The sequence below is a fragment of the Hoplias malabaricus genome, chromosome 1 (genome assembly GCF_029633855.1).
Source record: "Hoplias malabaricus isolate fHopMal1 chromosome 1, fHopMal1.hap1, whole genome shotgun sequence".
In the NCBI taxonomy this organism is placed as follows: Eukaryota; Metazoa; Chordata; class Actinopteri; order Characiformes; family Erythrinidae; genus Hoplias; species Hoplias malabaricus.
The window spans coordinates 31337966-31363408 of record NC_089800.1 but is presented as its reverse complement, the minus strand read 5'-3'; the positions used below and the strand labels follow the sequence as shown (position 1 = coordinate 31363408).

The 25443-nt window shown below is 40.6% G+C and overlaps 1 protein-coding gene across 3 annotated transcripts in view; it reads right to left on the bottom strand.

The window, feature by feature from the left end:
* Window positions 1-339: 339 nt before the first annotated feature.
* Window positions 340-25443, bottom strand: part of fam110b (family with sequence similarity 110 member B) — a 51595-nt gene continuing 26491 nt past the window's right edge. Inside the window, exons 2-4 of one of the 3 annotated variants that reach the window (XR_010800517.1) lie at window positions 17995-18091; window positions 2263-5098; window positions 340-1070 (exon numbers count right to left, since the gene is read on the bottom strand). Coding sequence is in view for 2 of the 3 variants with exons in the window: in XM_066662272.1 (XP_066518369.1) it covers window positions 2347-3576 (1230 nt within the window). In the remaining variant the exon portion in view is untranslated. Of the gene's footprint in view, window positions 5099-11284; window positions 11340-17994; window positions 18092-25443 lie in introns of those variants that run through there. The other 2 variants (XM_066662272.1, XM_066662282.1) reach the window with 2 other exon arrangements.

The window sequence follows — 25443 nt, the reverse complement described above, 5'->3', positions numbered from 1 at the left end:
TCTCTAGACAATTACATGTTTTCAGCTTGCTCCAGAAGGACAATGCCCCTGTCCACAAAATGAGGTTCATACACACTCACCCAGGACTGTGGGAGGAAACCAGAGCACCTGGAGGAAACATACACATACACTGGGAGAACATACCACACTCCGCAAAGAGAGTGACCCGAGGAGAGGATCCCACCCAGGACATCTAAACCCCGCAGCCATATGGTTGCACCACCATTATACTGATGATATTCTGCATCAAAAGATAAATATTTTTTTTAAAAATTACCTTTCCCTGTTGCAATAATAATATTAATAAAAATACCACTCTACCATGTCATTGATGGCAAATGATGGCAAAACTAGCCATTTATTGAAACTGAAAATAACTAAAAGATGAACAAATCTTGATGTTTTGTTTTTTTAAAGTAACAGCTGAGTACCATCTGGAAATTACTTAACACAGATGTTGTTCTAACAACAGTGATGCACAGAGGTGAGCGGATGATGGACAGTCTGTGATGTGAACCCAGAGACGAGGGACAGACCGTAGCTGTAGCAGCGTAGCGGGATCTTCATCACACAACAGCATAGCTCCTGTTTTACGTTTTGTGTTCAGATTTCTTGTAGATTTTCTTTTTTGCCAACAACTTTAAAATTATATACATTTTCTTACAGCATTTACACAGATCAAAAGAAAGGAGGAATTACCACAAAGAAAAATAAAGAGAAGACTTTTGGAACAAGGAACATCATGGACGACAAACAACAAAGGAAAAGCTACATTAATAACGCTGTGACGGTGGTTCTGATACTGCTGGATTTTCCAGGGAGACGAGGAGAGTTCTGGAGGGATATTGGGGCCGAACCATGCTTCTGTATCCTATTCACACTGGTTTGCACGCACGCTCACACACACACACACACAGGTCTTAATGCATAATCGGTAAAATTTTAAAAGAGGAGAAAGTAAGCTAAAAAAGGAAAGGATAGTCAGATCTACACACACTGATGCTCTGCACTCATTCCCGTATGGCTTCCTGGCTCAGTGCGCCCGAGAACACCCACAAGAACAAAGGACCCTAAAAAAAGAAAAAGAAAAAAAAGTGGGCGTGGTGATGTAGAAGCAAGGTGTAGTTGCTCTCCACAGATCATAACAGACACCTGCACGGTAATGAACTGCAGTGAGGTGCTGAACACCGTAAAGGGGCTTCTGAATTATTCAGGGGGTCATGCAGATTCCCAAATACACTGAACGAGAAAAGCGATTAAAGCCCTATTCGAGCCAGATCAGTTTCACCCGGGGAGGCGCCATGTAACGAAGTACTGCTGAGATCTGTGACTCTAATCCAGTATGAATCTGCAGTGTGTTTAGCTTGTACACTCTTATAATTGTGAAGTGTTTTATAATCCAGTATGAATCTGTAGTGTGCGCAGTTTTTGCAGTCTGATGACAATAAACATGGAGTGATCTGAATCCAGTAAGAATTTTCAGTGTCTTTAGCTTGTACAATGTAATTATTATGGTGTGTTTTAGAATCCAGCATGAATTTGTAGTGCATACATCTTGTAATGTTCAATAATATGGAGTGATTTAAATCCAGTATGAATCTGCAGCATACAGTGCAGAGTATTTATTGCAGTCCAAGGGTAATGAACATGGAGTGATCAGAGTGCAGTATGAATTTGCAGTTGGTGTAGTTTTGCAGTTTTCCATTTATAAGTGTGAATATAAACTCAGTCTGGACCTGGAGTGTGCGTAGCTTGAACAATCAAATAAATGTGAATTGGTTTGAATCCGGTATGAATCTGCAGTGCATGTATCTCCTGTAGTCTGAGAGTAATAAACATGGAGTGATTTTAATCCAATATGAATCTAATAAATGAGGAGTGATTTTATTTCAGTTTAAATCCGCATGTAGTTTCTGCAAATCGACAGTAACCTGGAATAATCTGAATTTGATATGAATCTGTGACAGGCTGTAGATGGAAGTGTCTCAGTAATAGTTCTCTGGATCCGATACTCCATGCGCTTGCTAATGGAATGACCAGGCCAGAATTAAAGAGTGGTACTTGCTGTCAAACCTCTGGGCTACGACCTTCCAGTGTGAATTATCTTTGGGAATTACATGGATACTTTCACACATGATTTGGCCAAACCCATCTGTCCAAATTACATAACAGAACCACCCCCTGAAACTGAGACCTGCTTGAACCGGGCTTAAACACAGCTGCAAACTAAGAGAAAAAAAAAATAACGAAGGAAGGCTTCACCGAGAAGGTCTTTCAAGTTGGCTGAAACATGGATTGTCCTCTCAAATGTACATACAATTCTCGTGTCTGTTTGCTGTAAGAGTCTCAGACATGCGAGACTTTCTGAGATTCGCGCGCCTGCTTGATGCTGTAGAGCCATTTTATGACGCGAGCGTTTCTCTCCACAGCAGAGATGCCGTAGGGCACTCTGTCGGCCGGATCCTCGTCCTCGTCGTCTGAGAGCCCGTCCTCGTCTTCATTGCTGTGCCGTGAGCGTTCGCAGTCTGAGCTGATCATGCTTGCACTGCGAAAGTTCAGCGAGACGATGTCCGAATTTGCTCGGGCAAAACTCTCCACCCCGACACTCTCCAGCTCCTCAGGGTCCAGGCCGCAGTAATTAAAGAACCGCTCCACGTCAGCTCCAGCTCTGGCGTAGCGATCACTCAAGTCCGATTTTGAGCGGTGTAACGAGGGTCTGCGGGTCACGGAGGATCCCCCGACCCCAAGGTCCAGCTCCATCTCTCCACCTGTTCCTACCAGGGGGCTCTGGTCCAGCAGGTTGTTGCAGGCAGCTAAAGCCTTGGCGCTGGGTTTCGGAGGCAGAGGAGGAGCAGAACTACTGCTGCTTCGAGCCGATGAGCGGAAGGGCTTCCCATTGCACAACCTCCTGATGTCCGAGGAACTTTGCGAAGCGTGAATTTGAGACCTTTCCCCATGACCTTCACCTCGCTCCTCTAACAGACGTCTACTCAGATTCAGGTTGCCTCCTCCTCCTGGACTTCTTCGGCCTTGCATCACCACAGACGGCACTTTTAATGACTCTGTGAACATGGATTCTGACGTCTCAGAAGATCGATGAGGTGCCCAGCTCCTGGCTCCCACTTTAGAGGCTTTAGCCGGACCCTCGGATGAAGAAGAGCTATTGAGGATGTTCTTGAGGATCTCCAGGTTTAGGTTTTCGCGCTTGGTGGTGGTGGCACAAGTGTCAGATTTAGCATTGTTGTTGGAGGCCTTTAGGGAAGAGGATGCCCCGAATCCTCCACTTCTTTTGGCTGGCACAGGACACACAGGAGGTTTCGCCAGCACCTGAGGCTTTACAGGCTCTTGCTTGGCATTGATTACTTCTTGGCTCTTTACGTACTTTGCTTTGTCTGCTTCTAGTCTCTCCACGGCGCTCAGACGTTTGGGGTTCTGCTCTGTCTGCCGGCGAAAGTACTCAGGGCCTTTATTGAGGATGCGTAAAGGCACAGCCGAAGCAAACCCCCCCACTCCTCCTCCAGAGCAGCACTGGCCTGCGGCCGGCTTGCTATCTGCCGTCAACGTCTCGGTCGGCATCTCCGCTGCGTCTGCTCCGTCTGCTAAGGCCGCCGTGGTGGATCCCGATTCGGACTCTCGGCTCTCGGGGCCAGCCCGGAGGCACACACATCCAGACGAGTGAGCGGAGTCAGCAGGGCTGGGTATAGTTTGATCCTAAGTGATTTTGACACTGGTATCGATACCTTATCACTGATCCTGAACAATAGCTATATAACTTTTTTTTAGTTTCCTACTTCTCGAACCGCAAACTACTACAGTGAGGATTAATTTAGGAGCTCTGACGCTAATAACATGCTTACAGCATGTGATTCACACAGCCAATTACAGTGTAGATATCGGGGGGAGCATTTCTATTGGCTAAGACTACACATGTATGTCAGTAGTGAATGACAATGTCATTAGCTTAATACTCTGTATTGCATTTGTCGATACGTCTTTTTCAATTACAAATGTTACAGGACTGTCAACACCTGGAATTTAGATAACCAATCAGGAGTTTAGACTTTGAAAGGAATATTCCTATTGGCTCACAGATGCTTTGACTAATGGGATAACAAACTTACAATACTGATACCCGCAACAACAGCTTAACTATGACACTGAATGTTGGTGTGGCTTCAATTAGAACCGGTGAATTATTTATGATCTGTAACAGACTACTAAACACTACTATAGTTTGTAACTACAAAGTAATGTGTGTGAGGCTAAAACCTAAAATCTACTGACTGTAAAAGACTACTGATAAATAAAGAAATCTTGTCTTTAACAGCATCTGCAAAATATAAATTAACCAGCCAGTAAGGAGTCTAGCTTCTGGAAGGAACATTGGCTTGTGGGTGCTAAAACGACTACTGAAATACTGAAATTTGGTACTGAATATGAGTATTGTAAGAGTAAATTTGATGTTTGATTTTTTCCTTTTCAATAACAGACTAAATGTTGGTGTGGCTTAAATCTGAAATGACTGAACGTTTATATACACAGTAAATACAGGAAATTGTTACTGATGTAACATGAATGTGGAATGAGTATAAACCAGCCATTCAGGAGCCTAGATATTGGAAGGAGCACTATTTAAGTTCATTACTGAATGATAATATTGAGAGCAGTATCAATGTAATTACTGACATGTGGGTGTGGCTTAAAGTATAAATAAGTGTCAGAAGGGGGTGTGTTTACTTCTTTTAATTACTACATCAGCACTTAAACTTGACATGAAACCCACACACAGGTGTGTGTAATCTTTAGTATTGATGGAATTGTTGTAACTGTGTTGTATTTTGATACCCAGCCCTGGCAGCGTATGGACTTTAGTATGTCTGCTGGACATCAGCCGCCCATTTTCATTTTGTGTGTTCATAAATTAAGCCCCCCAGCCTTTGTTTTCACAGGAAAATCCAGTGAGTCCAGGGTCAGCAAGGTCAGCAGAGAGAGAAATGGAAGACTGGGGAAGAACTGTAGGAGCCAGTGATGGAAGGATGGAGAGATGTAGGGAGGGGGATATTCCTCTTCTGCCTCGTTCCTAGCCAACTCACAGGATCTGAAATACACAAGAACCAATCACGTTAAGACAGCAGTGACATCACATGCCCAGCAACAGCACTAAGATACGAGAGGAGAAACACACACACCCCTCTGTTTATAAACCTGTTTTAACTTAATAGGCCATATTTTAAATAGGGGACTCTTTATATACATGTTTAACTATGTCCCCTTATATATATATATATATATATATATATAGTGTGTGTGTGTGTGAGAGTAAATAAATCTTTAATGTATCCTAGTAGTGTTTTTGGAGCATTTCTATTGGTCCATTCATAATAATATTTTAACACCATGTCAAAAATGCATTTTTTTCCAACAGCAACAAATTACTGTCAGAGTTTTAAAGTTGAAATGTGCAACAAACATTTGCATGAAAAAAAAATAAGTGTCATATCCTCCCTCTTCCCCACTGTGGATCACAGTTCTGGTTCTTAATGAAAGGTCTGTGACCTGCTTTGGTCAAAACATCACAAGCCCCACAGCAGCGTTCTCCCCCTGTCTAAACAGTTCAGAACGCCCGCTTTAGATCATGAGCAAAGAGGATGAAACGATTGATTTGATTTCTGTCTGGGGGAAAAAAAGCAACGGAGGTGTGCAGTCTATCCATCCATCAGAGGAAATTTTGTAGGAATATAATCAGAATTGGACCCAGTGGAATTAGATCACTTGGTCACCTGTTAATTCCTAGTGCGAGGTGTGAAAAGTTATGTGTCTTGACAGACTGTTATCAGATTACCCAAGACGCAGGTTAATGTGACACAAATCAGACTTTTTCGGGGCTGTGTGTACAGGGTTAATCATCTCTTTTCAAATCAGATTTGAGATATTTAGGCTATTTCTAAAGACTGATTAATCAATTCCTTTTTAAAAAAAAAAAAAAAAAAAAAAGCTCAGATGGGATTTGGCTATCTTGACAGTTCACATTCATAAATCTAAGTGTCCTTTATCTGTCTGTAATGTAAACACATCTGTCCCTGAAACATCAGCATGCTCAAACTGATACACTGATGTACTTTGCCAAATGTCTGATTTGTGAGATAATGCACTGCATTTAAACTGGAAAAACAGACGCACATATACAGGACAAAAGATGCAGGAGATGTATTCACATTCATGTCACATGCCCACAAATCTCATTTGAAAAGAAAAAAGAAAAGTAGATTTGACATGCCAACACAGCCTTTCACTTGTGCTGCTAGATTTGATGTGTATCAGATTCTAGTTCCCTTTATATTAATCTTAATGGCCAGATCGGATTTCATGTGTATTTTTGCTTTTACTCATCCCCAGCAACTGAAATATCTCAAATGGCACTGGGCTACCTACAGAGTGCACTGCATGGATCATGAAACTACGGCTTCGTCACCAAAATAATGTATGGAATATTACAAGAGGAGCCATGCATGTGAGAGCTGAGTACAAATGGATTTGTGTTGGATACACCACACCATGCATGAGTGTAGAAGCCATTATTTAAGGACTACATACTACATTACACAGGGCTTAGGGGCCCATTTGGGATGGAACTGCATACACGTATCAGTGTGAGCATGTGTGCAATTCCAACAGATAAAGGACACTTATATTCATGAATGTCCGCCTAATCCCATCTGAGAAAAAACGTAAATTAACCAGTCTATCAAGAGTCTAGACTCCTAAAAGAGAATACTTATTGGCTGATGGTTGTTAAATGACTACTTAAATGCTGAAATTTGGTACTGAAAGTGAGTATTAAAAAGTTAAACTTGATGCTTGATATGTTCTTTTTCAATAATAGACAAACTAGGAGTGGCTTAAATTTAATATTGTAAGATGCACTGAAGTTCAGTATTGAATGATAATATTGATAGCAGTATCAGTACCTTAATACTGAAACCTTTAATAACAGACTAAAAGTGGGTGTGGCATAAGTCATAAATGAGTGTCAGAAAAGCTGTGTGTTTACTGCTTTTAGTTACAACAATAGATTTTAAACTTGATATTAAACCCAAACCGATTTAAGTGAAATTCTTTAGTACTGATGTAATTACAATAATCATGTGATATTTTGATACCAATCAGGAACAAAAATCTGAGCTGATTAATCAGGCTTTAAATGTAAATGCAGCCTGAAAGATAACACCTACAAATGTGGGCAATTACAGTACACGCTGATTGTTTCAATTCCGAAGCTAATTGTTTTTTAAGGTGGAATGGCTTGTTGAGGGGAATAACGACTGTTGTTTGTACGTGGCTGAAGGGTTTTTATTCACTGTTTGAATTACCACAGAATCTCATTTGTAACTCAAGTTGTTTAGTTCTGTAGTACTTTCGGTAATGCAGTTAGCCGTGTCCTGAGTTTGGAAACATTTGCACCTTAAGTGATCTGAAACAGCAAAGTCAGTCAGTATTACTTAATTAAATATTAAAATTAATATTTGGAGTCTCTCCATTTTCTAAAAACCTCCAGATGCCTCTGCCATGAGCAGAGAGAGAGAGAGAGAGAGAGAGAGAGAGAGAGAGAGAGAGAAATTAAAATTGAATTGACTAGCATACTGCAGAGCCAGTTTGTCTTTTCACTCTTTTACAGAGACTGACGCTTCGTACAAATCACAAAACAAATCAAACTAGTTTTCAGCATGAACACTGACTGGAGAGCAACTAAATGGTGAGGAAACACCAACTGAATTTTATAAAAAGTATTTTTTGTTTACAATTGTGAACTATGCCTTTAAATGCAACTCTAGAACTGAAGATCACATGACACAAGATAGCAATGCTCAGTCAGCCATAATTCACTCCACAGCAGTTAAACACAGGCATCCAGAGTTCCAGAGTCCGTCAGAACAGTCCCTACAGTGTGTGTGTGTGTGGGATGCGAGGGAGAGGAGTGCAGGAGTCATAAATCTGGAGCAGCAGAGAGAAAAATCGCAGTGACTAAGCAGCCTTACAGTGTGAGGACGGTATCAAAACTGGACCAAAACTTCTGAGAAACAAAATGCAGAATCAATATCTAAAAATAAAATCTGAGTTCATAAAGAAAGGCTTTTTTGATTCAATATCTGCTCCAGCTGCATTCTCCTGTTTGTCCTGCCTGGGGACAGGCAAATACAGATACACAACTAGCCATAACATTACAGCCACATCATTGTTTCTGCGCTCATGTTCCACTTTGTAGTTCTACAATTACAGACTGTTGTCATTGTGTTGCTCTGCATACTTTGTTTGCCCCTTTCAGTGTGTGAGTGGACACAGGGTTAAAAAACCTCCAGCGGCACTGCTGTGTGTGGAAGTTTAATTTCCTCTGAACACTTTCTTCAGCCAGATGTTTATCAGCTGGACCCGCTCCATCTGCTCTTCTTCTTTTTCCTCCACTTCTCCTTATTTTCACAAATTCAGAGCTGCGGTACTTGACCTCGTAAACATCAGAAGAGAGAAATGCTCTCATTCTCATTAATTCACTCACAGTGAGACACATTAAAGACTGGTTAAAGGAACAGAACAACAAAATTATATATACAGTCCTTATAACCGATTTATGTAACTTCTACATGTATAAAATGTTGTTTTCTGCACCAAAGAGAGTTATTTTCTGTTGCATCAAGAAGATGGCTTTTGGAAACGATGTAATGGTCACTGCACGCACAGTTCCATGTTGCCTCTATGTTGGCATGAATGTGGAGCAATACCTCCACTAGAGGGCGCAGCTTAGGGTCAAACGTTTCTAACAATGTGATGTGAAAGTGATGTGTAACGTGTGTTATGATCATTCTAACACTGTACAACAAAATTGACCTGCGTTTTTAACCAACTTTCACAGTGAACATTCACACTAGTGATTAGGAGAGAGAATGAAGCTGGGTGAGTGTGAGAAACTGTCCAAAGGTGTGTGAGTGACTGGGTAAGTGTGTGAAACTGTCCATAGGTCCGATTGAGTGTGATGGATTGGTGCTCTGTCCAGGGTGTGTTCCTGTTTTGTGGCCAATGATTCAGTGTAGGCTCCCACTGTGAATCTGAACAAAGTGAATAAAGGATTAAGTGTTTTCAGAAGTGAATGAGTGAAACAAACATTAGGCTGAGTTTAGTTTTGTGTCCGTCGTAAGTCACTTGAGTTTTATCAGCTTCATTCACTACACATTGCCACACTCAGAAACACGTGTCATTGTTTTTAAAATTACACTATAGGCCTAATGGAGGGAGCAGTGCACTCACAGCTTGACACCTAACTCCACCCATAAGGACAACCACCGGCTGAGGAGCTGTCTGATGTGGCTCTCTTAATGGCTCAATGTCAAAATTCTTCCATGAATTAAGAAAGTGATTATTTAAATTGTGTAAATAAGGACAGACGCCTGAAACAGATGTGGAGCAGCTCAGATCTAACGAATAAGGGCCTGTGTCCTCTGTGGGGGTCAAGAAGAGGACAGTGTGGGGTTAATTACTGTTTTTCCTTGACCGGCAACTCACCCAAGCATTACCAACACCACTGGAGCTGTAATGAAAGAGCAGGAGATGAAGGATGCTGTTATTTTCACCAAGATTTTCAGCCACGGTTCCACAATTTTCCCAAACAACCCAACAGCAAGAAAGAGGGAAAGAAAGTTGAAGTGGCTCTTTATCAGCAACTGCCCTCCATTATTACTGTCTGAGGTCGGAGGGCATAATTGTGGCTCGGAGTTATTGAGATCAAAGATAATTAGAAAGCAGAACTCTGAAAATTTGGCTCTCAGAGACAATAATGACACAGAAACACTCCCAAAAAAAAAAAAAAAAAAACTCCCAACAAATCCAGCCTGGCTCTACTCCTCTGAGAAGCCCTCCCCCTACCCCTTAAACACACACTGAGCCAGACCCCCGGTTCATCTCATTTTCTTCCAGGGCTAAAATAAATTCTTACAGCCAAAAACTACACCCCATGGACATTTACACACACACACACACACACACACAATTTCATCTGTGAATTTTGAGGATATAACATAGACTCTGATTCTTTTTGTGGAGACTTAACTTTTCCATACGTATTACTAGTTTAAAAGGCAATGATCATGAAATTATTTAAAAAAAAAAAAAACACTTACATTCAGAAGTCTCTCATATATATATATATATATATTTTTTTTTTTTTCCCTGGTTTTGCAGTCTCCAAAATCGGGAGATGGATAACTGCTTTACTGAAAGTGCTACAAAACTAAACAACAAGTTACAAATGAGTTTCTGTGGTAATTCAAAGAGTGAATAAAAAAAAGCCACTTAAAAAAATTAATTTTGTATTATTATATTTTTATGTATTAAATATGCAATATATACAATTTTCAAAACCTAAAAGCATCCAATATGGGGGACCCGCTCTACGGACAGTAAACTTGTTCAGTCAGGCCATTTCCTTTTTATTGTTCTTTTTTTAAAAAAATAAATGTATCATCTACTACTTTTTGGTGGTAAAAATTATTTATTGCAACTTTAAGGGGCAGCCACTATGGACACACACACACACACACTACCCGCTCCTTACTAAAATCTGTTCCATTTTTAAACCCCACAACACATGATAATCATGTGACTGGTTGAGTTTCAAGGCATGAGCTAAAGCCGAGTCCCAGACAAGTGTCTGTCTAGCGTCTGAACAATAACAAAAGGCCAGCTCTGGGCTCTCAGACATGAACTGCATTAAAGCCGGCTACATCAGTGAGCTGGTCCAGATAACACTGAGCTCCAGTCGTGCAGCGTGGTGTATCACTTTACTGCACTGTGTAGAAAACAAAGCCAGGATTGGATTGCAGTTAAAATCCCTTTTTCATATTTGACCAAAAGCAAAATGAGACAAGTAAAAACACTCTCCTGTGTTTAGACAGAAAGGCCTGAAACACTCTGACCTTTATACAGCTGAAAAAACACTTACTGCACACCAATCACACATATTTATGTTTCAAATGCAACAGACAATAGCACTGAAGTGTTGAATTACACGTCACAACACTGCACAGTGGACGACTCCATTAACACAATTGGCTTGAGGCTGCAGTTCAGAGGTCTGGTCACCAGGAGGCGAGGTCAGCTAAAATACAATTATTATGATGATTTGGCATTTTAAATTACAGATTTACCTCCCAAAATGATATAGTTTATGTACAAAAGTTAACAGACACCTCTCCTAATGACCAACTATTAGAGTTTGTATAATCTGAATAGCCCTTACCAACAGAATAGATGCACTGACACAGCTAGCCAATGCTAAGCAAGGGTTTTAGTAGTATAAATTTCCAGTACTGAACTGTGGGGCAGTGGAACTGTGTTCTCTGGGCAGACTGAGCTCTACACAATACTTCTGAGATGATAAAAGTGCAGACCTAATCCTCAACAGCACCTGAACTTGGAAGAATGAAGTTAAAAAATAAAAGCAAAACGTACAACAACAAACAAAAAACAAGGGATATACAAAAATAATAAAATAATAAACAGTGACAAGAACATAATTTTAATTAACCAAATTAACAATTAATACTCAAGAAATATGTTGAATTTAATGTATAAACATTAAATGTTATAAATGTTGATAACATTTTAATAAAGAATCTGGTAAAAATATATTTTTATATGTTTTTTTTTTTTTTACTGAATTTGACTTCCTTACTGTTCCAGTAATTTAGAAGCATAAAAGCAAAAAGAGGTCTCTCCACTCTCAGATACTTACAGTAGTGTTCAGCAGTCTAATGTTTTAGTTTTAGTAAAAACGCTCCAGGTTACGATCATTCATTCGTTCATAACTGCTTATACGGTTCAAGGTTGTGGGGAGTCCAGAGCCTACATTTCAGACAACATTCTGGATGAGCTAGTGTCCTCAATACTTGGCCATATTCGTTAGCCATGCTAATATAGAAAATATGAAAGCTGGTGGTGAGAACATAAATACCCAGCACTAAAATAATATGTAGAACTGAACCTGCTAGAACATCCGTTTCTCCATTTTAAAGAAACTCTAGGTAGTAAATTACCTTAAAATTACTGTTATGGGCATGGGTATGCTTGTGTCTCTTATCTTGTCCATTTTTTGAGATCCAGTCCGGGGTTCCTGCCTGCTCCATTCCAGAATCCATGTCTATGGTTTCATTATAAAAGAGTTGCCAACTTCACACTCAGGAGGAAGATTTCCTCACTTGACCTAGTGTTGTGTGTTTTGCTCTGCTAGTTTCTTACATATTTTCCCATCCCGTTTAGTCTTGGATGCTTGTGGATATATTGTATATATTTGTTAATAGTACTGGTTGTAGGGAGTGGCTGGTATTTTGTTTGGGGAACCTGGGTTTTTTTCTCTGTTTATGTGCAGCAAGGGAGCAAGGTTATAACTGTGCCTGTGTCTTTCTTTGTATAGGTTAGCCAGTGTCCATAAAGTAGTTAGTGTGGGGTTTTGTTTGTTGTTTTGGCCTGGGTCACTTCTGAAGTCACTATCTGGTTCACTGTTATAAATAAGCAACAATATATTTGGACAGTTTTCGGAGTCCTTTTTGCCAATATTACTCTGCCAGTTAATGTTTTCTTTTTTTTTTGTTGCGGCTTGACCTAGAGAGATTCAAAATTATTGAGATGATCCACTGAGCTGTAATAGTGAGAATGGAGCCTCGGTAGTTGCTACATTTAGACCCATATATATTAAGAGAACTTAAATCAGCACTTATCTTGCATTCATTAAATTCTTATGATTGAACTCATGTCTTACTTTATCAGACATTCAGGCAAAGTGTAGTATGTGAGCAGGGTGCATCTCCATTCTGACTTTTATATTATGTTTGCTTCACAGTATCTCACAAATGGGAGTACACCCCTCACATTTCTGCAAATATTTTATTATATCTTTTTATGGGACACATCTATAGAAATGAAACTTGCATATAACTTGGAGTAGTGAGTGTACAGCTTGTATAGCAGTATAGATTTACAGTCTTCTAAAAATAACTCAACACACAGCCATTAATGTCCAAATTTGCTGGTAACACAAGTGAGTACACCTACAGTGCACATGTCCAAATTGTGCCCAGTTGTGTCGTTGTCCCTCCCTGGTGTCATGTGACTCATTAGAGTTACAAGGTTCGAGGTGTGAATGGGGAGCAGGGCTGTTAAATTCAGTGCTTTGGGTACAATTCTTTCATACTGGCCATTGGGTATTCAACATGGCACTTCATTGCAAAGAACTCTGAGGATGTGAAAAATAGAATTGTTGCTCTCCACAAAGAGGGCATAGGCTATAAGAAGATTACCAACACCCTGAAACTGAGCTACAGCATGGTGGCCAAGGTCATGGCCACCAGGCCAAGGTTTTCCAGGACGGGTTCCACTCTGAACAGGCCTTGCCATGGTCGACCAAAGAAGCTCTCTTTGTCCACTCTATTGCCGGCATTGCTGCAGAGGTTGAAGAAGTGTGAGGTCAGCCTGACAGTGCTCGACCTTATGCCGCACACTGCATCAATTCTGTCTCTATAGCCGTCGTCCCAAAAGGAAGCCTCTTCTGAACCTGACGCACAAGAAAGCATGCAAACAGTTTGCTGAAGACAAGCAGTCGAGGAGCATGGATTACCAGAACCATGTCCTGTGGTCTGATGAAACCAAGATAAACATGTTTGGCTCAGATGGTGTCCAGCATCATGGTTTGGGGCTGCATGAGTGCTGTCGATACTGGGGAGCTGCGGTTCATTGAGGGAAACATGAATTCCATCACATACTTTGACATTCTGGAACAGAGAATGATCCCCTCCCTTGGGAAACTGGGCATGCAAATGACCCCAAACACATCTTCAATATGACAACTGCCCTGCTGAAGAAGTTGAAGGTCATGGACTGGCCAAGTATGTCCCAGACCTAAACCCAATTGAACACTTGTGTGGCATCCTCAAACGAAAGGTGGAGGAGCGCAAGTTGTCAGCTCTGTGATGTCATCATGGAGAAGTTGAAGAGGACACCAGTAGCAACATGTGCAACTCTGGAGGATTCCATGCCCAAGAGGGTTAAGGCAGTGCTAGATAATAATGGCAGTCACACAAATTATTGATACTATGGGCACAATTTGGACATGTTTACTGTGAGGTGTACTCACTTGTGTTGCCAGCTTCTTGGACATTAATAGCTGTGTGATGACTTATTTTTAGAAGACAAAAAAAGTAAATCTGTACTACTATAGAACACCACAGTGAGAACACACCAAACACCTCACAGACAGTCACACAGAGCAGGGCTTAAACCCACAACCCCAGGACCCTGGAGCTGTACGTCAGAGACACTACCTGCAGTGCCACTGTGCCGCCCGTATAAACTAGTTATTTTGTGTACATTGGACACTAATCTGAGCGGTCTGATGGTTGGTACCAACCTTCTTAAGCCAGTGGACCGATATGTGCTCGTTTTCTGGGCAGAGGCAGCAGGATCACTGTTCATTTAAACCCTAAATGAAAGATGGCTGGGGCATCACCCAGGATCGAACTGGCAAGCCCCACCCACAACATAGAGAACATACCCCAGTGTGGATCTGAAGGACTGCTTTATTTATTTATGGAGCTTCTAACAGAGAAGAGGTCTCTCATGTCTGAAGCTAACTCAGCGTCTGATTTGCTAAAAGCACGGAGGACAATATGTCCCAGTTATTTTGGGGTGGATTTCAAAGGAGCACATTTTAGCAAATTTGTTTCTACCAGAGGCTCTCGTTTAAGAAGCACACAAAGAAGATTTGGTGTGAAGTAAATGTGAGGTCATTCACTGGAAGCTCATGCTAATGCTAAAATTAATCTTCACTGTTTTGATGCAGCTTTCACAGTGAATAGGAAAAACAGCATTCATGTTGGACTCACACATCTGACTTATCTAAATAATCTTTACTTCCTAATGGAACAAATTTTTTTATGTTGTCATATCCTGACAGTGATATTCCTGCTGCTGTCTTCTTACTGTTCCACAGCAGCATTCTCCCCCTGTCTAAACACGCCTGTTCCTTTAAATGATAATGAGCTGCTCACTGTTCAACCTGACCCGAGCACAGCAGCAAGGAGCAGAAGCTCTGGTCTTTTCGCTCGGTTCTCTTTCTTCTTTTCTCCATTCAGTGCTCTTATCTCTCCATGCTTGTTATGTAAACAGTTTTGTTGCGTTTTACCTCGTCTTTGCACTCTCACATAAACATGGGTCCAGCGCTGTGATTGGACAGACTCAGACGAGGAGACGGGGCAATTCTAAAGTCTCTGCGCTTGACGTCAGAAGCGGAGCAGAATCAAAACAGCTTTTTTTATCCCATGTATTCTGACTTATTCAGCACACAGAAAACTGACTCGGGGGGGGGGTCTTGTTTCAGTGTGTGGGTTGCTGGACACCAGATGCACACTTTAATGTGAACATGCAATGAACAAGGAAGTTTTTTTTTTTATATTATGTCCGATTTAAATGTGACATACAAATCAGCTGACATACAACAAAATTATAAAGGATACAAAAGATGGAAGCATTTTCACAAAGTGCAGTATCACATCCATTTATAAACATGAAGTAGAATCAAATATAAAAGTGGTCTATTTTGAAAAAAAAACCCAATAAAACTAATTTTAGCCAAAAGGCAGAGATGAAATGTCCAGACATTTAGCCATGAAGTCATGTTATTTATTCCTGAAACAGCAAAATCTCTGTTTCTTTTATTTATATGCACCATCCATACGATACAGCAGCTCAGATATGATTAGACTTCCAGATGAATGTTACATAACAGTAAATCTCTTTTAAAAGCAATCTGTTTAAAGTAGATTGGCTGTGAGCTTGCATTCCACATGTTTTCCGTTTTGTTTTCTTTGGTTTCGGGCTTGTTTCTTTCTGGGAGACGAATAAAGTCACATATCTGTGCAGATAGCTGCTGTAATCAGTTCAATGGGGCTTCATTGATGAATTAATCACTGCGGATGGTGTAATCTGTAAAAGAGAGGCTCTTAAATTCAGGAAGATGTTCCTAGAGAGCCATGACCCAGTTTCACAGAGAGACTCTTCCACTTGTTTGTGCATCGCTACATCCCACAGACACAGTTCCAACATGTTTTTACCAACTCGAGAAAAATATACATTAAGCCCAGAAATGTATGAGGGACAGACAATGGCTTTGGTGTCATCTGCACCAGAGGGGGGTAACTAGGATTGGGCCTGGTGATGGGTAACCTGTTTTCCATAGTAAATGACAATTTTTATGTATAAATTGTAAGCAATAAATTAAGCATATCCAAAGAGGTGTAAAGTATTCAGTCCTGAGGAACTCATAATATGGTCTGATTATTCTGCTTATTTATGGTGTCTAGGTAAACTAAACTGCTCTCATTCATCAGTGGATCAGTATTCATCAGTGGATCAGACACAGCAGTGCTGCTGGAGTTTTCAATCCACTCACTGTCCACTCTTACCAGCACCAAGACAGACTAACACACCACCACCACTTCAGTGTCACTGCAGCACTGAGAATGATCCACCACTCAAATCATACCTGCTCTGTGGGGGTCCTGAGCACTGAAAAGCAGGATGAATGTAGGGGGCTAACAAAGTATGCAGAGCAACAGGTGGACTACTATCCGTAATTGTAGAAATACACAGCGCTCCTGTGTCATCAGAGGAGCTGAGAGAGTTGAGAGTTTTTCTCCACATATTCACAATGAATATTCTGGATCAGACCCCTCGGCTCCTCTTAAATGTATGACTGTGATAAAATGACTGTCCTCTGATTTTCTGCTGCTGCTTGTGTTTCTGGATAAAGTCTCACTAACCTCTTAATTACGCCATCTCTGGAGACAGTTAAGGAGTCCGTTTGGCCTAAAAGGCTGTTTGGGGAGTGATTTATCTCAGCGTGTAGGGGCTGGGTGCGTGTGAATTTGATCAAAGGCAAAGTTCCAGCATCCTCTGTTTTTACACTGAACAGGAAACGCCACACAAATCTCTCTATCCCCGTCCCCCAGGTGACACCAGGCTTTTGAACTTCTTTTTACAGAAGAGCTCACTAACACAACATAGGTCAAACTAACAGGGGTCACTCTCTGAGGAAAGAGTTCACCGCTGTCACACCTCTGGGTCTCCCAACACAACTTTCAGACACATGAATCCGTCACTGTATAAACTGAATAGAAGCTTTCCCTGTAACAAAGGTTAAATTCTGTTAAATATGGACTGATTTTAATGCATTTCAATTAAAAGGTTTCATTAAAACAGAATCTGAATTAAAAAACTCTCTGATAAATATTCACCTGGTTTAATAAAATTATAATCGTTTGATTTTTTTAAAGAACTTATTAAAACTTCCAAAACTTTTACTATGAAAACTCACTACAAATGACTAGTATTTCATAAAAACCTAAACTAAGTCATTAAACTTTTATCTTTAAATATTATTTTAAAAATGCTATTATGTGATTTTTATAATTTACTAACATTTAGAAAATGTTTACTATGAAAATTAAGTAATATTTAAAAGTATTCAAACTTACAACTCAAACTTACAAATCTTACTTTAAAAAATGCATTCTATTGGAATAAATAACCTAAAACAAGAAAAGCTGTTAAAAATACTGTTTACATATTGAAAATTAAAAAAAACTTTCAAATTTTACTCTGTAAAAAAGTACTGACAATTATAATTGTTTGATCAATTAAATGACTGTTACTGTCCTGAACATTGGAGAACAAAGGTGAAAGGGGATAACAAAGTATGAAGAGCAACCAGCAAACTACAGTTTTTAAATTGTAGAAGTACACAGTGCCCTTGTGTGGTCAGTGGAGCTGAGAGAATGGGCAATGAGTGGAGAAAAAGGAGGCCCACCGCAGCTGAGAGAGCCAGACAATGTGAGAAATTCCGTCGCTAGAGCAGCTTCAATATTTAATTTTACATAAGTGAGTTAGTAGAGCTCTGACCTCTGTGGTTTTCAGCTTTTAACCGTTTCTGAGATGCTGTCCAGGGCTCCCCTCTCCTCCAGCTGCTGCAGACTGTCCGTGACAGCAGGACTGATGCCTGGAAAACAGAAAAACACAGTTTAGATGAGAGAGCGGGGAAAGATCGCTGTGAATATGAGCTCCTCAACAGCGATTACAGCGAGGGTTAACACGGTAAACTCCAGTGGACAGGTCTCTTATATATGGATATTATATTCTGGATATTATTGTGAATATCTATGTAATAACAAAGTGCAGAAAAACTGGTCAGACACGTTTTTAATTTGCCACATCCCTTCCGTCTCATCCCAGACCCTACGCCCCTCACACACCGTTTCTCAGGTGGAGTCGTGTGTCTCCGTTCTGTGTGAAACTGACCGATAGTCACTCCGGAGTGATGTGTGTTGTCACAGAGAGATGAAGAGTTTGTAAAAGTGGACTCCAGTTTTCAGCTTTAGATGATCTCTGTTTAAAGTACTCTGGGTCAAACAGGTGCGTCTTCTTTATCCGAACAATCACAAGAATCAAGTAATCAGCTACAAACTTCATCACATATATTTAACCGCCTGTAGCAGTGGTTCTACTTTGGTTTCTTCTTTGTGTGTGTGTGTGTGTGCGTGCGTTTGTGCGTGTGCATTAGTGAGTGAGTTAGTGAGTGAGCTTGTTTGTATCAGTGTGAGTAGAGGTTGGTGGGTTTGTATGGGAGTCAGTGTGTGTGTGTGTGAGTGAGTGAGCTTGTTTGTATCAGAGTGAGTATAGGTTGGTGGGTTTGTATGGGAATTAGAGTGTGTATGTGCGCGCATGTATGCATGAGTGAGTGCATGGATGCGTGTATGTGTTAGAGTTTGTGAGTAAGGCACAAGCCAGCTCCAGTAGTTTCTCTCACATTTAATAAAACCATTTAGATTCCAGGACTTTTGTGTGTGTGGAACAGAAGGTCTTACCCAGCAGAATGAGGAGATGCTAGCTGGTGGCTAACATCTGCTGTTAGTGATGTGACTCAGAGTCTTGGCACAGACAGACAGAGAGAGAGAGAGAGAGAGAGAGAGAGACTCTCTCTCTCTCTCTCTCTTTCTCTCACTCTTTCTCTCACTCTCTTTCCTTTTTGTTTCTCTCTCTGCCCTCCCACTCCCTCTCTCTTCCTTGCTCTAAAGCCCCTCCCCAGCCCAGGAGAGTGCATTAGTAACATCAGAGCCCAGTGTGACCTTTGACCCAGATGACTCCACCAGGCGGCTAACACGAAGCAGCTGTCTGTAAATTCCCCTGAAAAAAAACAGCTCTCTCTCAAACACTCGCAGACCCAGCGTGAGGGTCTGCACCCACCCCCCATACCTCTGAGGAGAGTGCTCAGCTGCTTCACACTGCACCCAAAATGTAATATCAAATGTATCCAGTATCATCTCAAAACCCTATCTAACAGGAACAGTGTACTTTGGAAACCACAACAATGGCTGTGGTATGATTAAGTATTGTTTACTCGTGTACTGGTCTGTCATCAGACAGATCAGTAGAGTTTGTTTCTTCCTTGTAGCAGCGTCCAGCTCTCAACGGATTCTTTCTTTGACATCGATCCAAGGAGCGTTTGAACCGCTTCAAAAGACCATAGCGTAATTTTACAAGCTGTGAATCGGATAAAAACATATGTGATATATGCTGTGGCGGGAGATTTTACAAATGGAGAGTTTGTGCTGGATGTCTGCACTGCGTAGCAGAGAGTGACGACTCTGGACAATCAGTGCTTTGCAAGCTTTGGTTCCAGGACCAGGACCAGATTTACCTGATGGAGAAGTGGAAAAGACAAGTAGAGTCAAATTGAGTAGAGACCCTGCAGTAGAAAAGAACCATTATTGCAGTTTGTGCAGTGCTGAGCATGGAGTATGGACAAAGGCTCTATTTTCCCTGTTAAAGCTCAGTGGAGCATCACAATGATTTTGAAACTGTAGTTTTAAGGTAAAATTATAACCCAGTGTTACATGGAAGTAAATGAAATTTTTCTGCAGAGCTGTAGCTCTTTAAAGGTTCAGTGCTTCTGAGAAACCATCTCCACACAGATACTCCATCAGATCAGACAAAACACTACACCCAGCCTCAGAGTCTCAGGGCTGTTGTTTTGTTGACAGATCAGTTCATCATCTCTTTCTCTCTCTCTCTCTCTCTAACACACACAAGCACCACAATCTGCATAGCTGTAATTTAAACACATGCACACGCACACACACTACATGCTGTTTAATCCCTAAATGTTTGTGGACTCCTGCTCATCCAGCTTTTCTTCTGAAATGAAGGGTATGAACAGTGTGCTTTCCCCAGCTGAAGTAATAGCTTCTACTCTTCTACTCAATTTCACAATACATGTTGGAATACTGTTTTTAATACTGTTTTTAATGCCATAACAGCATTGGTGAGGTCATGTGTGAGAGTACAAAGACGAGGTTAAACGCAGCAAAACGGACACAACGAGCATAGAGAAATAAATGCACTGAATAAAAACTGCAAAACTGAACTAAAACTGCTAAAGAAAAAAAGAAAAAAGAAAAAGAGCTTCGGCTCCTCGCTCTTTACTGCTCTGTGCTTGGGGTCGGGGTGAAGAACAAGTGGCTCATTATCATTTAAAGAAATAGGCACTGAAATTTTGAACAAGCCATTCTGAACAAGGCTATTTAGACAGTGGGAGAATGCTGCTGTGCGACTTTGACCAAAGCAAGTCCAAAAAAAACAAAAAAAACAAAACAAAACAAAACAAAAAAAAAAAAGGTAGGTACAGTTAAAAAAGGTAGTTACATTACTTAATATGGAACTGACTCTAAATTCAGAAATTCACTAACGCCATGAAAGTAAACACAAACCGTAAGTGCTACAAAACTAAACAACTTGATTTACAAATGAGGTTCTGTGGGAAATCAAACTTACAGAAAAGTTACATTTCAGACACCAAGATACAGTCGCTTTTTATTCAAACACACCATTCCACCTTAAATGATGCCCAACTACTGAATGAACACACACAAAGGGGGAGTTTGTTTTTCCCCATGTGGAAATTCAAATTACACAAAACCCAAACACACACAAAAATATAAGAAATGTCTGCAAACTTTTGGACATGGTGTACATTCGCTACATTTAAAAAAAAAACAAAAAAAAAAACACTATAGTAGACAAGTGGAATCAGCATGTGATTTACAGTCCCTTTAACAACACTGGAATAAGTGTGTACATTCTCCTAAGCCAGGAGTAGTAACACCTTGTAATGAGCTGCATGTGGGACGTAGGCAGAGTAACAGACTGAAGAGGAGACCACAGACTGTTTACGTCTGCCACATTATTCTTCTGAATCTTTTTATTCTTCTCTTGCTCATGAGGGAAAAAGCTTCTGATTAAGCTTATTCAGTACAGGACAAACCTGACTCGATAAAGTACAATAAATCAGCACCAATCAATCATTCCAATCAACTATATTAATTTGCCAACAATTTAATGGACAGAATTAGTTCAGGGAATTAATGTTGGCCCTTCAGAGCAACACTAGGTAAGATTTAGTATTCTTGCTCCAGGGTAATAAAATAAATAAATAAATAAAAATAATGAAATACAATCCCTTTTAGAGCACTGTGCTGAAATGAATGGGGAAGGGATTGGGGGTCAGGTGGGGGCGGGGGTTCCTACCCACCTCCAAAAGTTAGGCTGCATGGTGCAGTTTCTGCGGTGCAGAGTCTCTGTTCTCCATGTTAGAGGCCACTGAAGATTCACAATGATTTTGAAGCTGTAATTTATAATAAAGCTCATACTTTTTGCTGCGTTAAACACCCATGAGCCTACAAACTCAGTAAAAAGCTATGGTAGAGGTATATTATTGTCACTAAAGGTGCAACCAGTGTAAAGTACCTTTAAAAGGCGATTTTAAATATTTATAAATACTTTTTATAATATTCAGAAGAACCATTTGAAGCCCTAGTGTCTGTTAATGAGTAAAAAAAACTGCCTTGGTCCAGTATGCTAGTCTTGTATATTGCTCTATTTCTGTTCCATAGGTGGGTAAAATGAGTTTCTGTGGTAATTTATTCATTGTCCATATTATCCTTTATCCAGTTCAGGGTTGCAGTGGGTCGGGAGCCTATTCGGAATCACTAGGCGCAATCAGTATCACACTCTGGAGGGGTGCCACTCCTTTGCAGGGAGACACACACTCACACATTCACTGTGGTAATTCTATGATAATGTAAATAATCAGAGAGAACAGAGTTACCCCACCAACATAGACGTTCACTTTAAAATGGTACAGCAGTGCTGTTCCATAAAAGTTCATTACATTCTCTTCTCCAGAAGGAGAGGGGTATATCTGTAATCTTTACATTACAGTGTAAAATAAAAGAACAAAATAAAAGTCCTGGAGATGAAATTCAACACAAGTTTTAAATCTACAATTATAATACAATCGGGTACGGTTATGTTCCCTAAATAAAGATACAGATTACCACTGAGAGTACCGCCACAGAGACACTGTTTCTTAAAGTGTAAGTTCACATCGCCCAATTTCAAGTGTGGGCTAGTGGAGCATTATGATGATTCAGAATTTTATGACCCAATACCTGACCCTCACAGATGTTTGTGGCTGACTGCCATAAAATCCACACAGAAAAATGTTCCTACACCTAGTGTATACCCATCCAAAAAGTGTGCAAACCGTTATGGCTAAAAGAGGAACACACTGGCCACCCGAGTCAAAAAGGCCTTTCAGAGGTGCTTAAATGCTTACCCGCCCAGAAAGAGAGTGGGGGTGGGTCTTTTCGTGTATTCACATCAGGAGGGTGGTCTCAGAGAGAGATCAATACTAAACCAACTCACTAACCCCCTCACGCTACAGTGATAGGGCTAACTTTTGATAAATAAAATTAACAGACCAGGAATTAAAAGGAGTGGTTTCAAACCTCAGCCTGCATCTATACAGCAGTAAAGAGTGAAGTGGTGAAAGGTAAAAAGAAGCTAAAGCCTGATGTGTGCAGGACACAGTGAGAGATCCAGAAGGTAAGCGCCGCGAGATGCTAACAACCCACAGAGACACTCTGGAGAATGAGCTATTTATAAAATTACTTCCTGGCAGGCACAGGCGCGCACACAGAGAGAGAGAGAGAGAGAGAGAGAGAGAGAGAGAGAGAGAGAGAGAGAGAGAGAGAGAGATTGCTGTGAGAATCTGGTTGCGCTGATAGGTACCAATACCATAAAACACAGTAGCATGGCACTACAGTGCAGTGCTGGGGGGCTTAACCCCTCTAGCCCACACTTGGCACTGGGCATGATGAGGGTACAATTCTTGTTTGTGTACTGAGACTATACAAGCTGTCAGGGAATAATACATCCATAAAATAGCTGGATACACTGATGGTTTCTTAAAACTTTTGGACATAAAATGAGAGATAAAACTGTAGCTGAAGTGGGTGTGAATTAACTGGTGTAGGCTGAAGAAACAAAGGAAGAAGTTTTAAGTGATACCAGCCCTTTAAAATAAAAACAGGTTTGATTGATTGATTACAGAAGCGGCTGGACACAATAATTAATCACGTCACAGCATCTCCCACAGAAACCGGAAAAAAAAAAAGAAAAAAAAAAAAAAGAAAAACAGAGCTTTTCAGCTCGTCCCCATCTCATTCTTATTCCTCTCACCCCGCAGCAGCTTTTTAAACAATTCTCTCTTCTGAATAAACCTCTCAACTCCATCACACAGCTCAGAATGCAGGAACTGAGGAACAGAGCAGGAAGCAAACAGGGTGCCTACAGGAGCAACAGCAACCTGGGCATCAGGAGGGTTTAAATCGTTATACACAAAAATGTACATCATACAAAGCAGCTGTCTGCACTAACACCGACCTACACATAGCCCTGCCTGTTTTCTGGTTTTCTTTGATCTCTCTGTTCTTACGTCATTACATTGATTTCAAACAGTGGTATTCTTTATGTTTTAATTATTCATTATCTTTTTCATTAATTAATTGATCATTCATTATCTGTAAGCGCTTATCCAGTTCAGGGTCTCGGTGTGTCCAGAGCCTACATGGAATCATTGAGCTCAAGGCGGGAATACACCCTGGAGGGGGCGCCAGTCCTTTACAGGGCAACACAGACACTTTTGAGTCACCAATCCACCTACCAACATGTGTTTATGGACTGTGGAAGGAAACCCATGCAGACACAGGAAGAACACACCAAACTCCTCACAGACAGTCACCCGGAGCGGGACTTGAACCCACAACCTCCAGGTCCCTGTAGCTGTGAGACTGCATTATTTTTTAAAATTTTTTATATTCAAATTACAGATGTCTGAACATTCTTAATCTATATCTATTGCAAAAATAACCTTGCTCTTTAAAGCCATGCAATTGCATTATCATATTTTCATTTTATCAGTGACATAAAAAAAAGATATTTTAATCACAGTAACATCATTATTGCTCTTAATTCTGGGACAATATATCAACCACAAAAAATGGCTGCTGCAACAGGTCTACTTCTTCCCCAACTCTCCACTGTGAACTAACCCAACCTCCCTCATGGCTCATGAATGTGAGGAGGTGAGGGGTTAGTGTTTGACCAACAGGAGTTGGATGTCCTTTGAAACAAAGGTAATCAGAGTGTGCAGTTCAACACTCGAGAAACAAACCTCCCTTCACTGACCGTCTCACAGCCACAGACCGAGACAGGAAAACAGTATTGTATCAGAACAGACCTACTGTACACTACGGGTGGGAATGACAGGGCATCTCACGATATCATATTGTCACAATACACTTCCCACGACAGGAATGATATCACGGTACTGTGAGTCTGCGATACTTGAAATATTGCAAGACAATCCTCCGTGTGTAAAACTGAAGAAGATAAAATCGCAGACATAGGTCAGTAGCAGGAATTACGTATTTATTAGTGGCAGTTTTACAGAATCTGACCATTAATATGAGAAAAGGTACAACAAAGATCACAGCTTAGCTTCATGACTCTAACACATACATACATCTAACACATACTTTCTGCAATTTATCCATGTCCCAATGAATATAAAATAGCCATAAAATGCCAGAAAGCACAACAGCTCTGTGGGGGCTGTGCATGTTTGCTGTGTATTTTATTTTAATATTACAGTTCTTGCAAATCACAATCGTTGTCCAGTTCATTTGTGCCTTTGTTTTTGTAAAAGTCGTGTGGACCCTGTCTTCTGACTTGAAAGGGGATGGTGGCTGCCTGAGTTTATAATTCTTCACCACAGATTTATCCTATGCATTTGATTAACGCCACCACATGGAGTCCTGTAGTAGTGACAGTGGTAATTCAAGTTTGGGGTTGAGCCTGTACAGAGCACTTCATATATTATCAATAAAAATACTGATATTTCACACCAGTTTATCATCATATCGCAAAAGAAAGTGATACGCTATATCACTG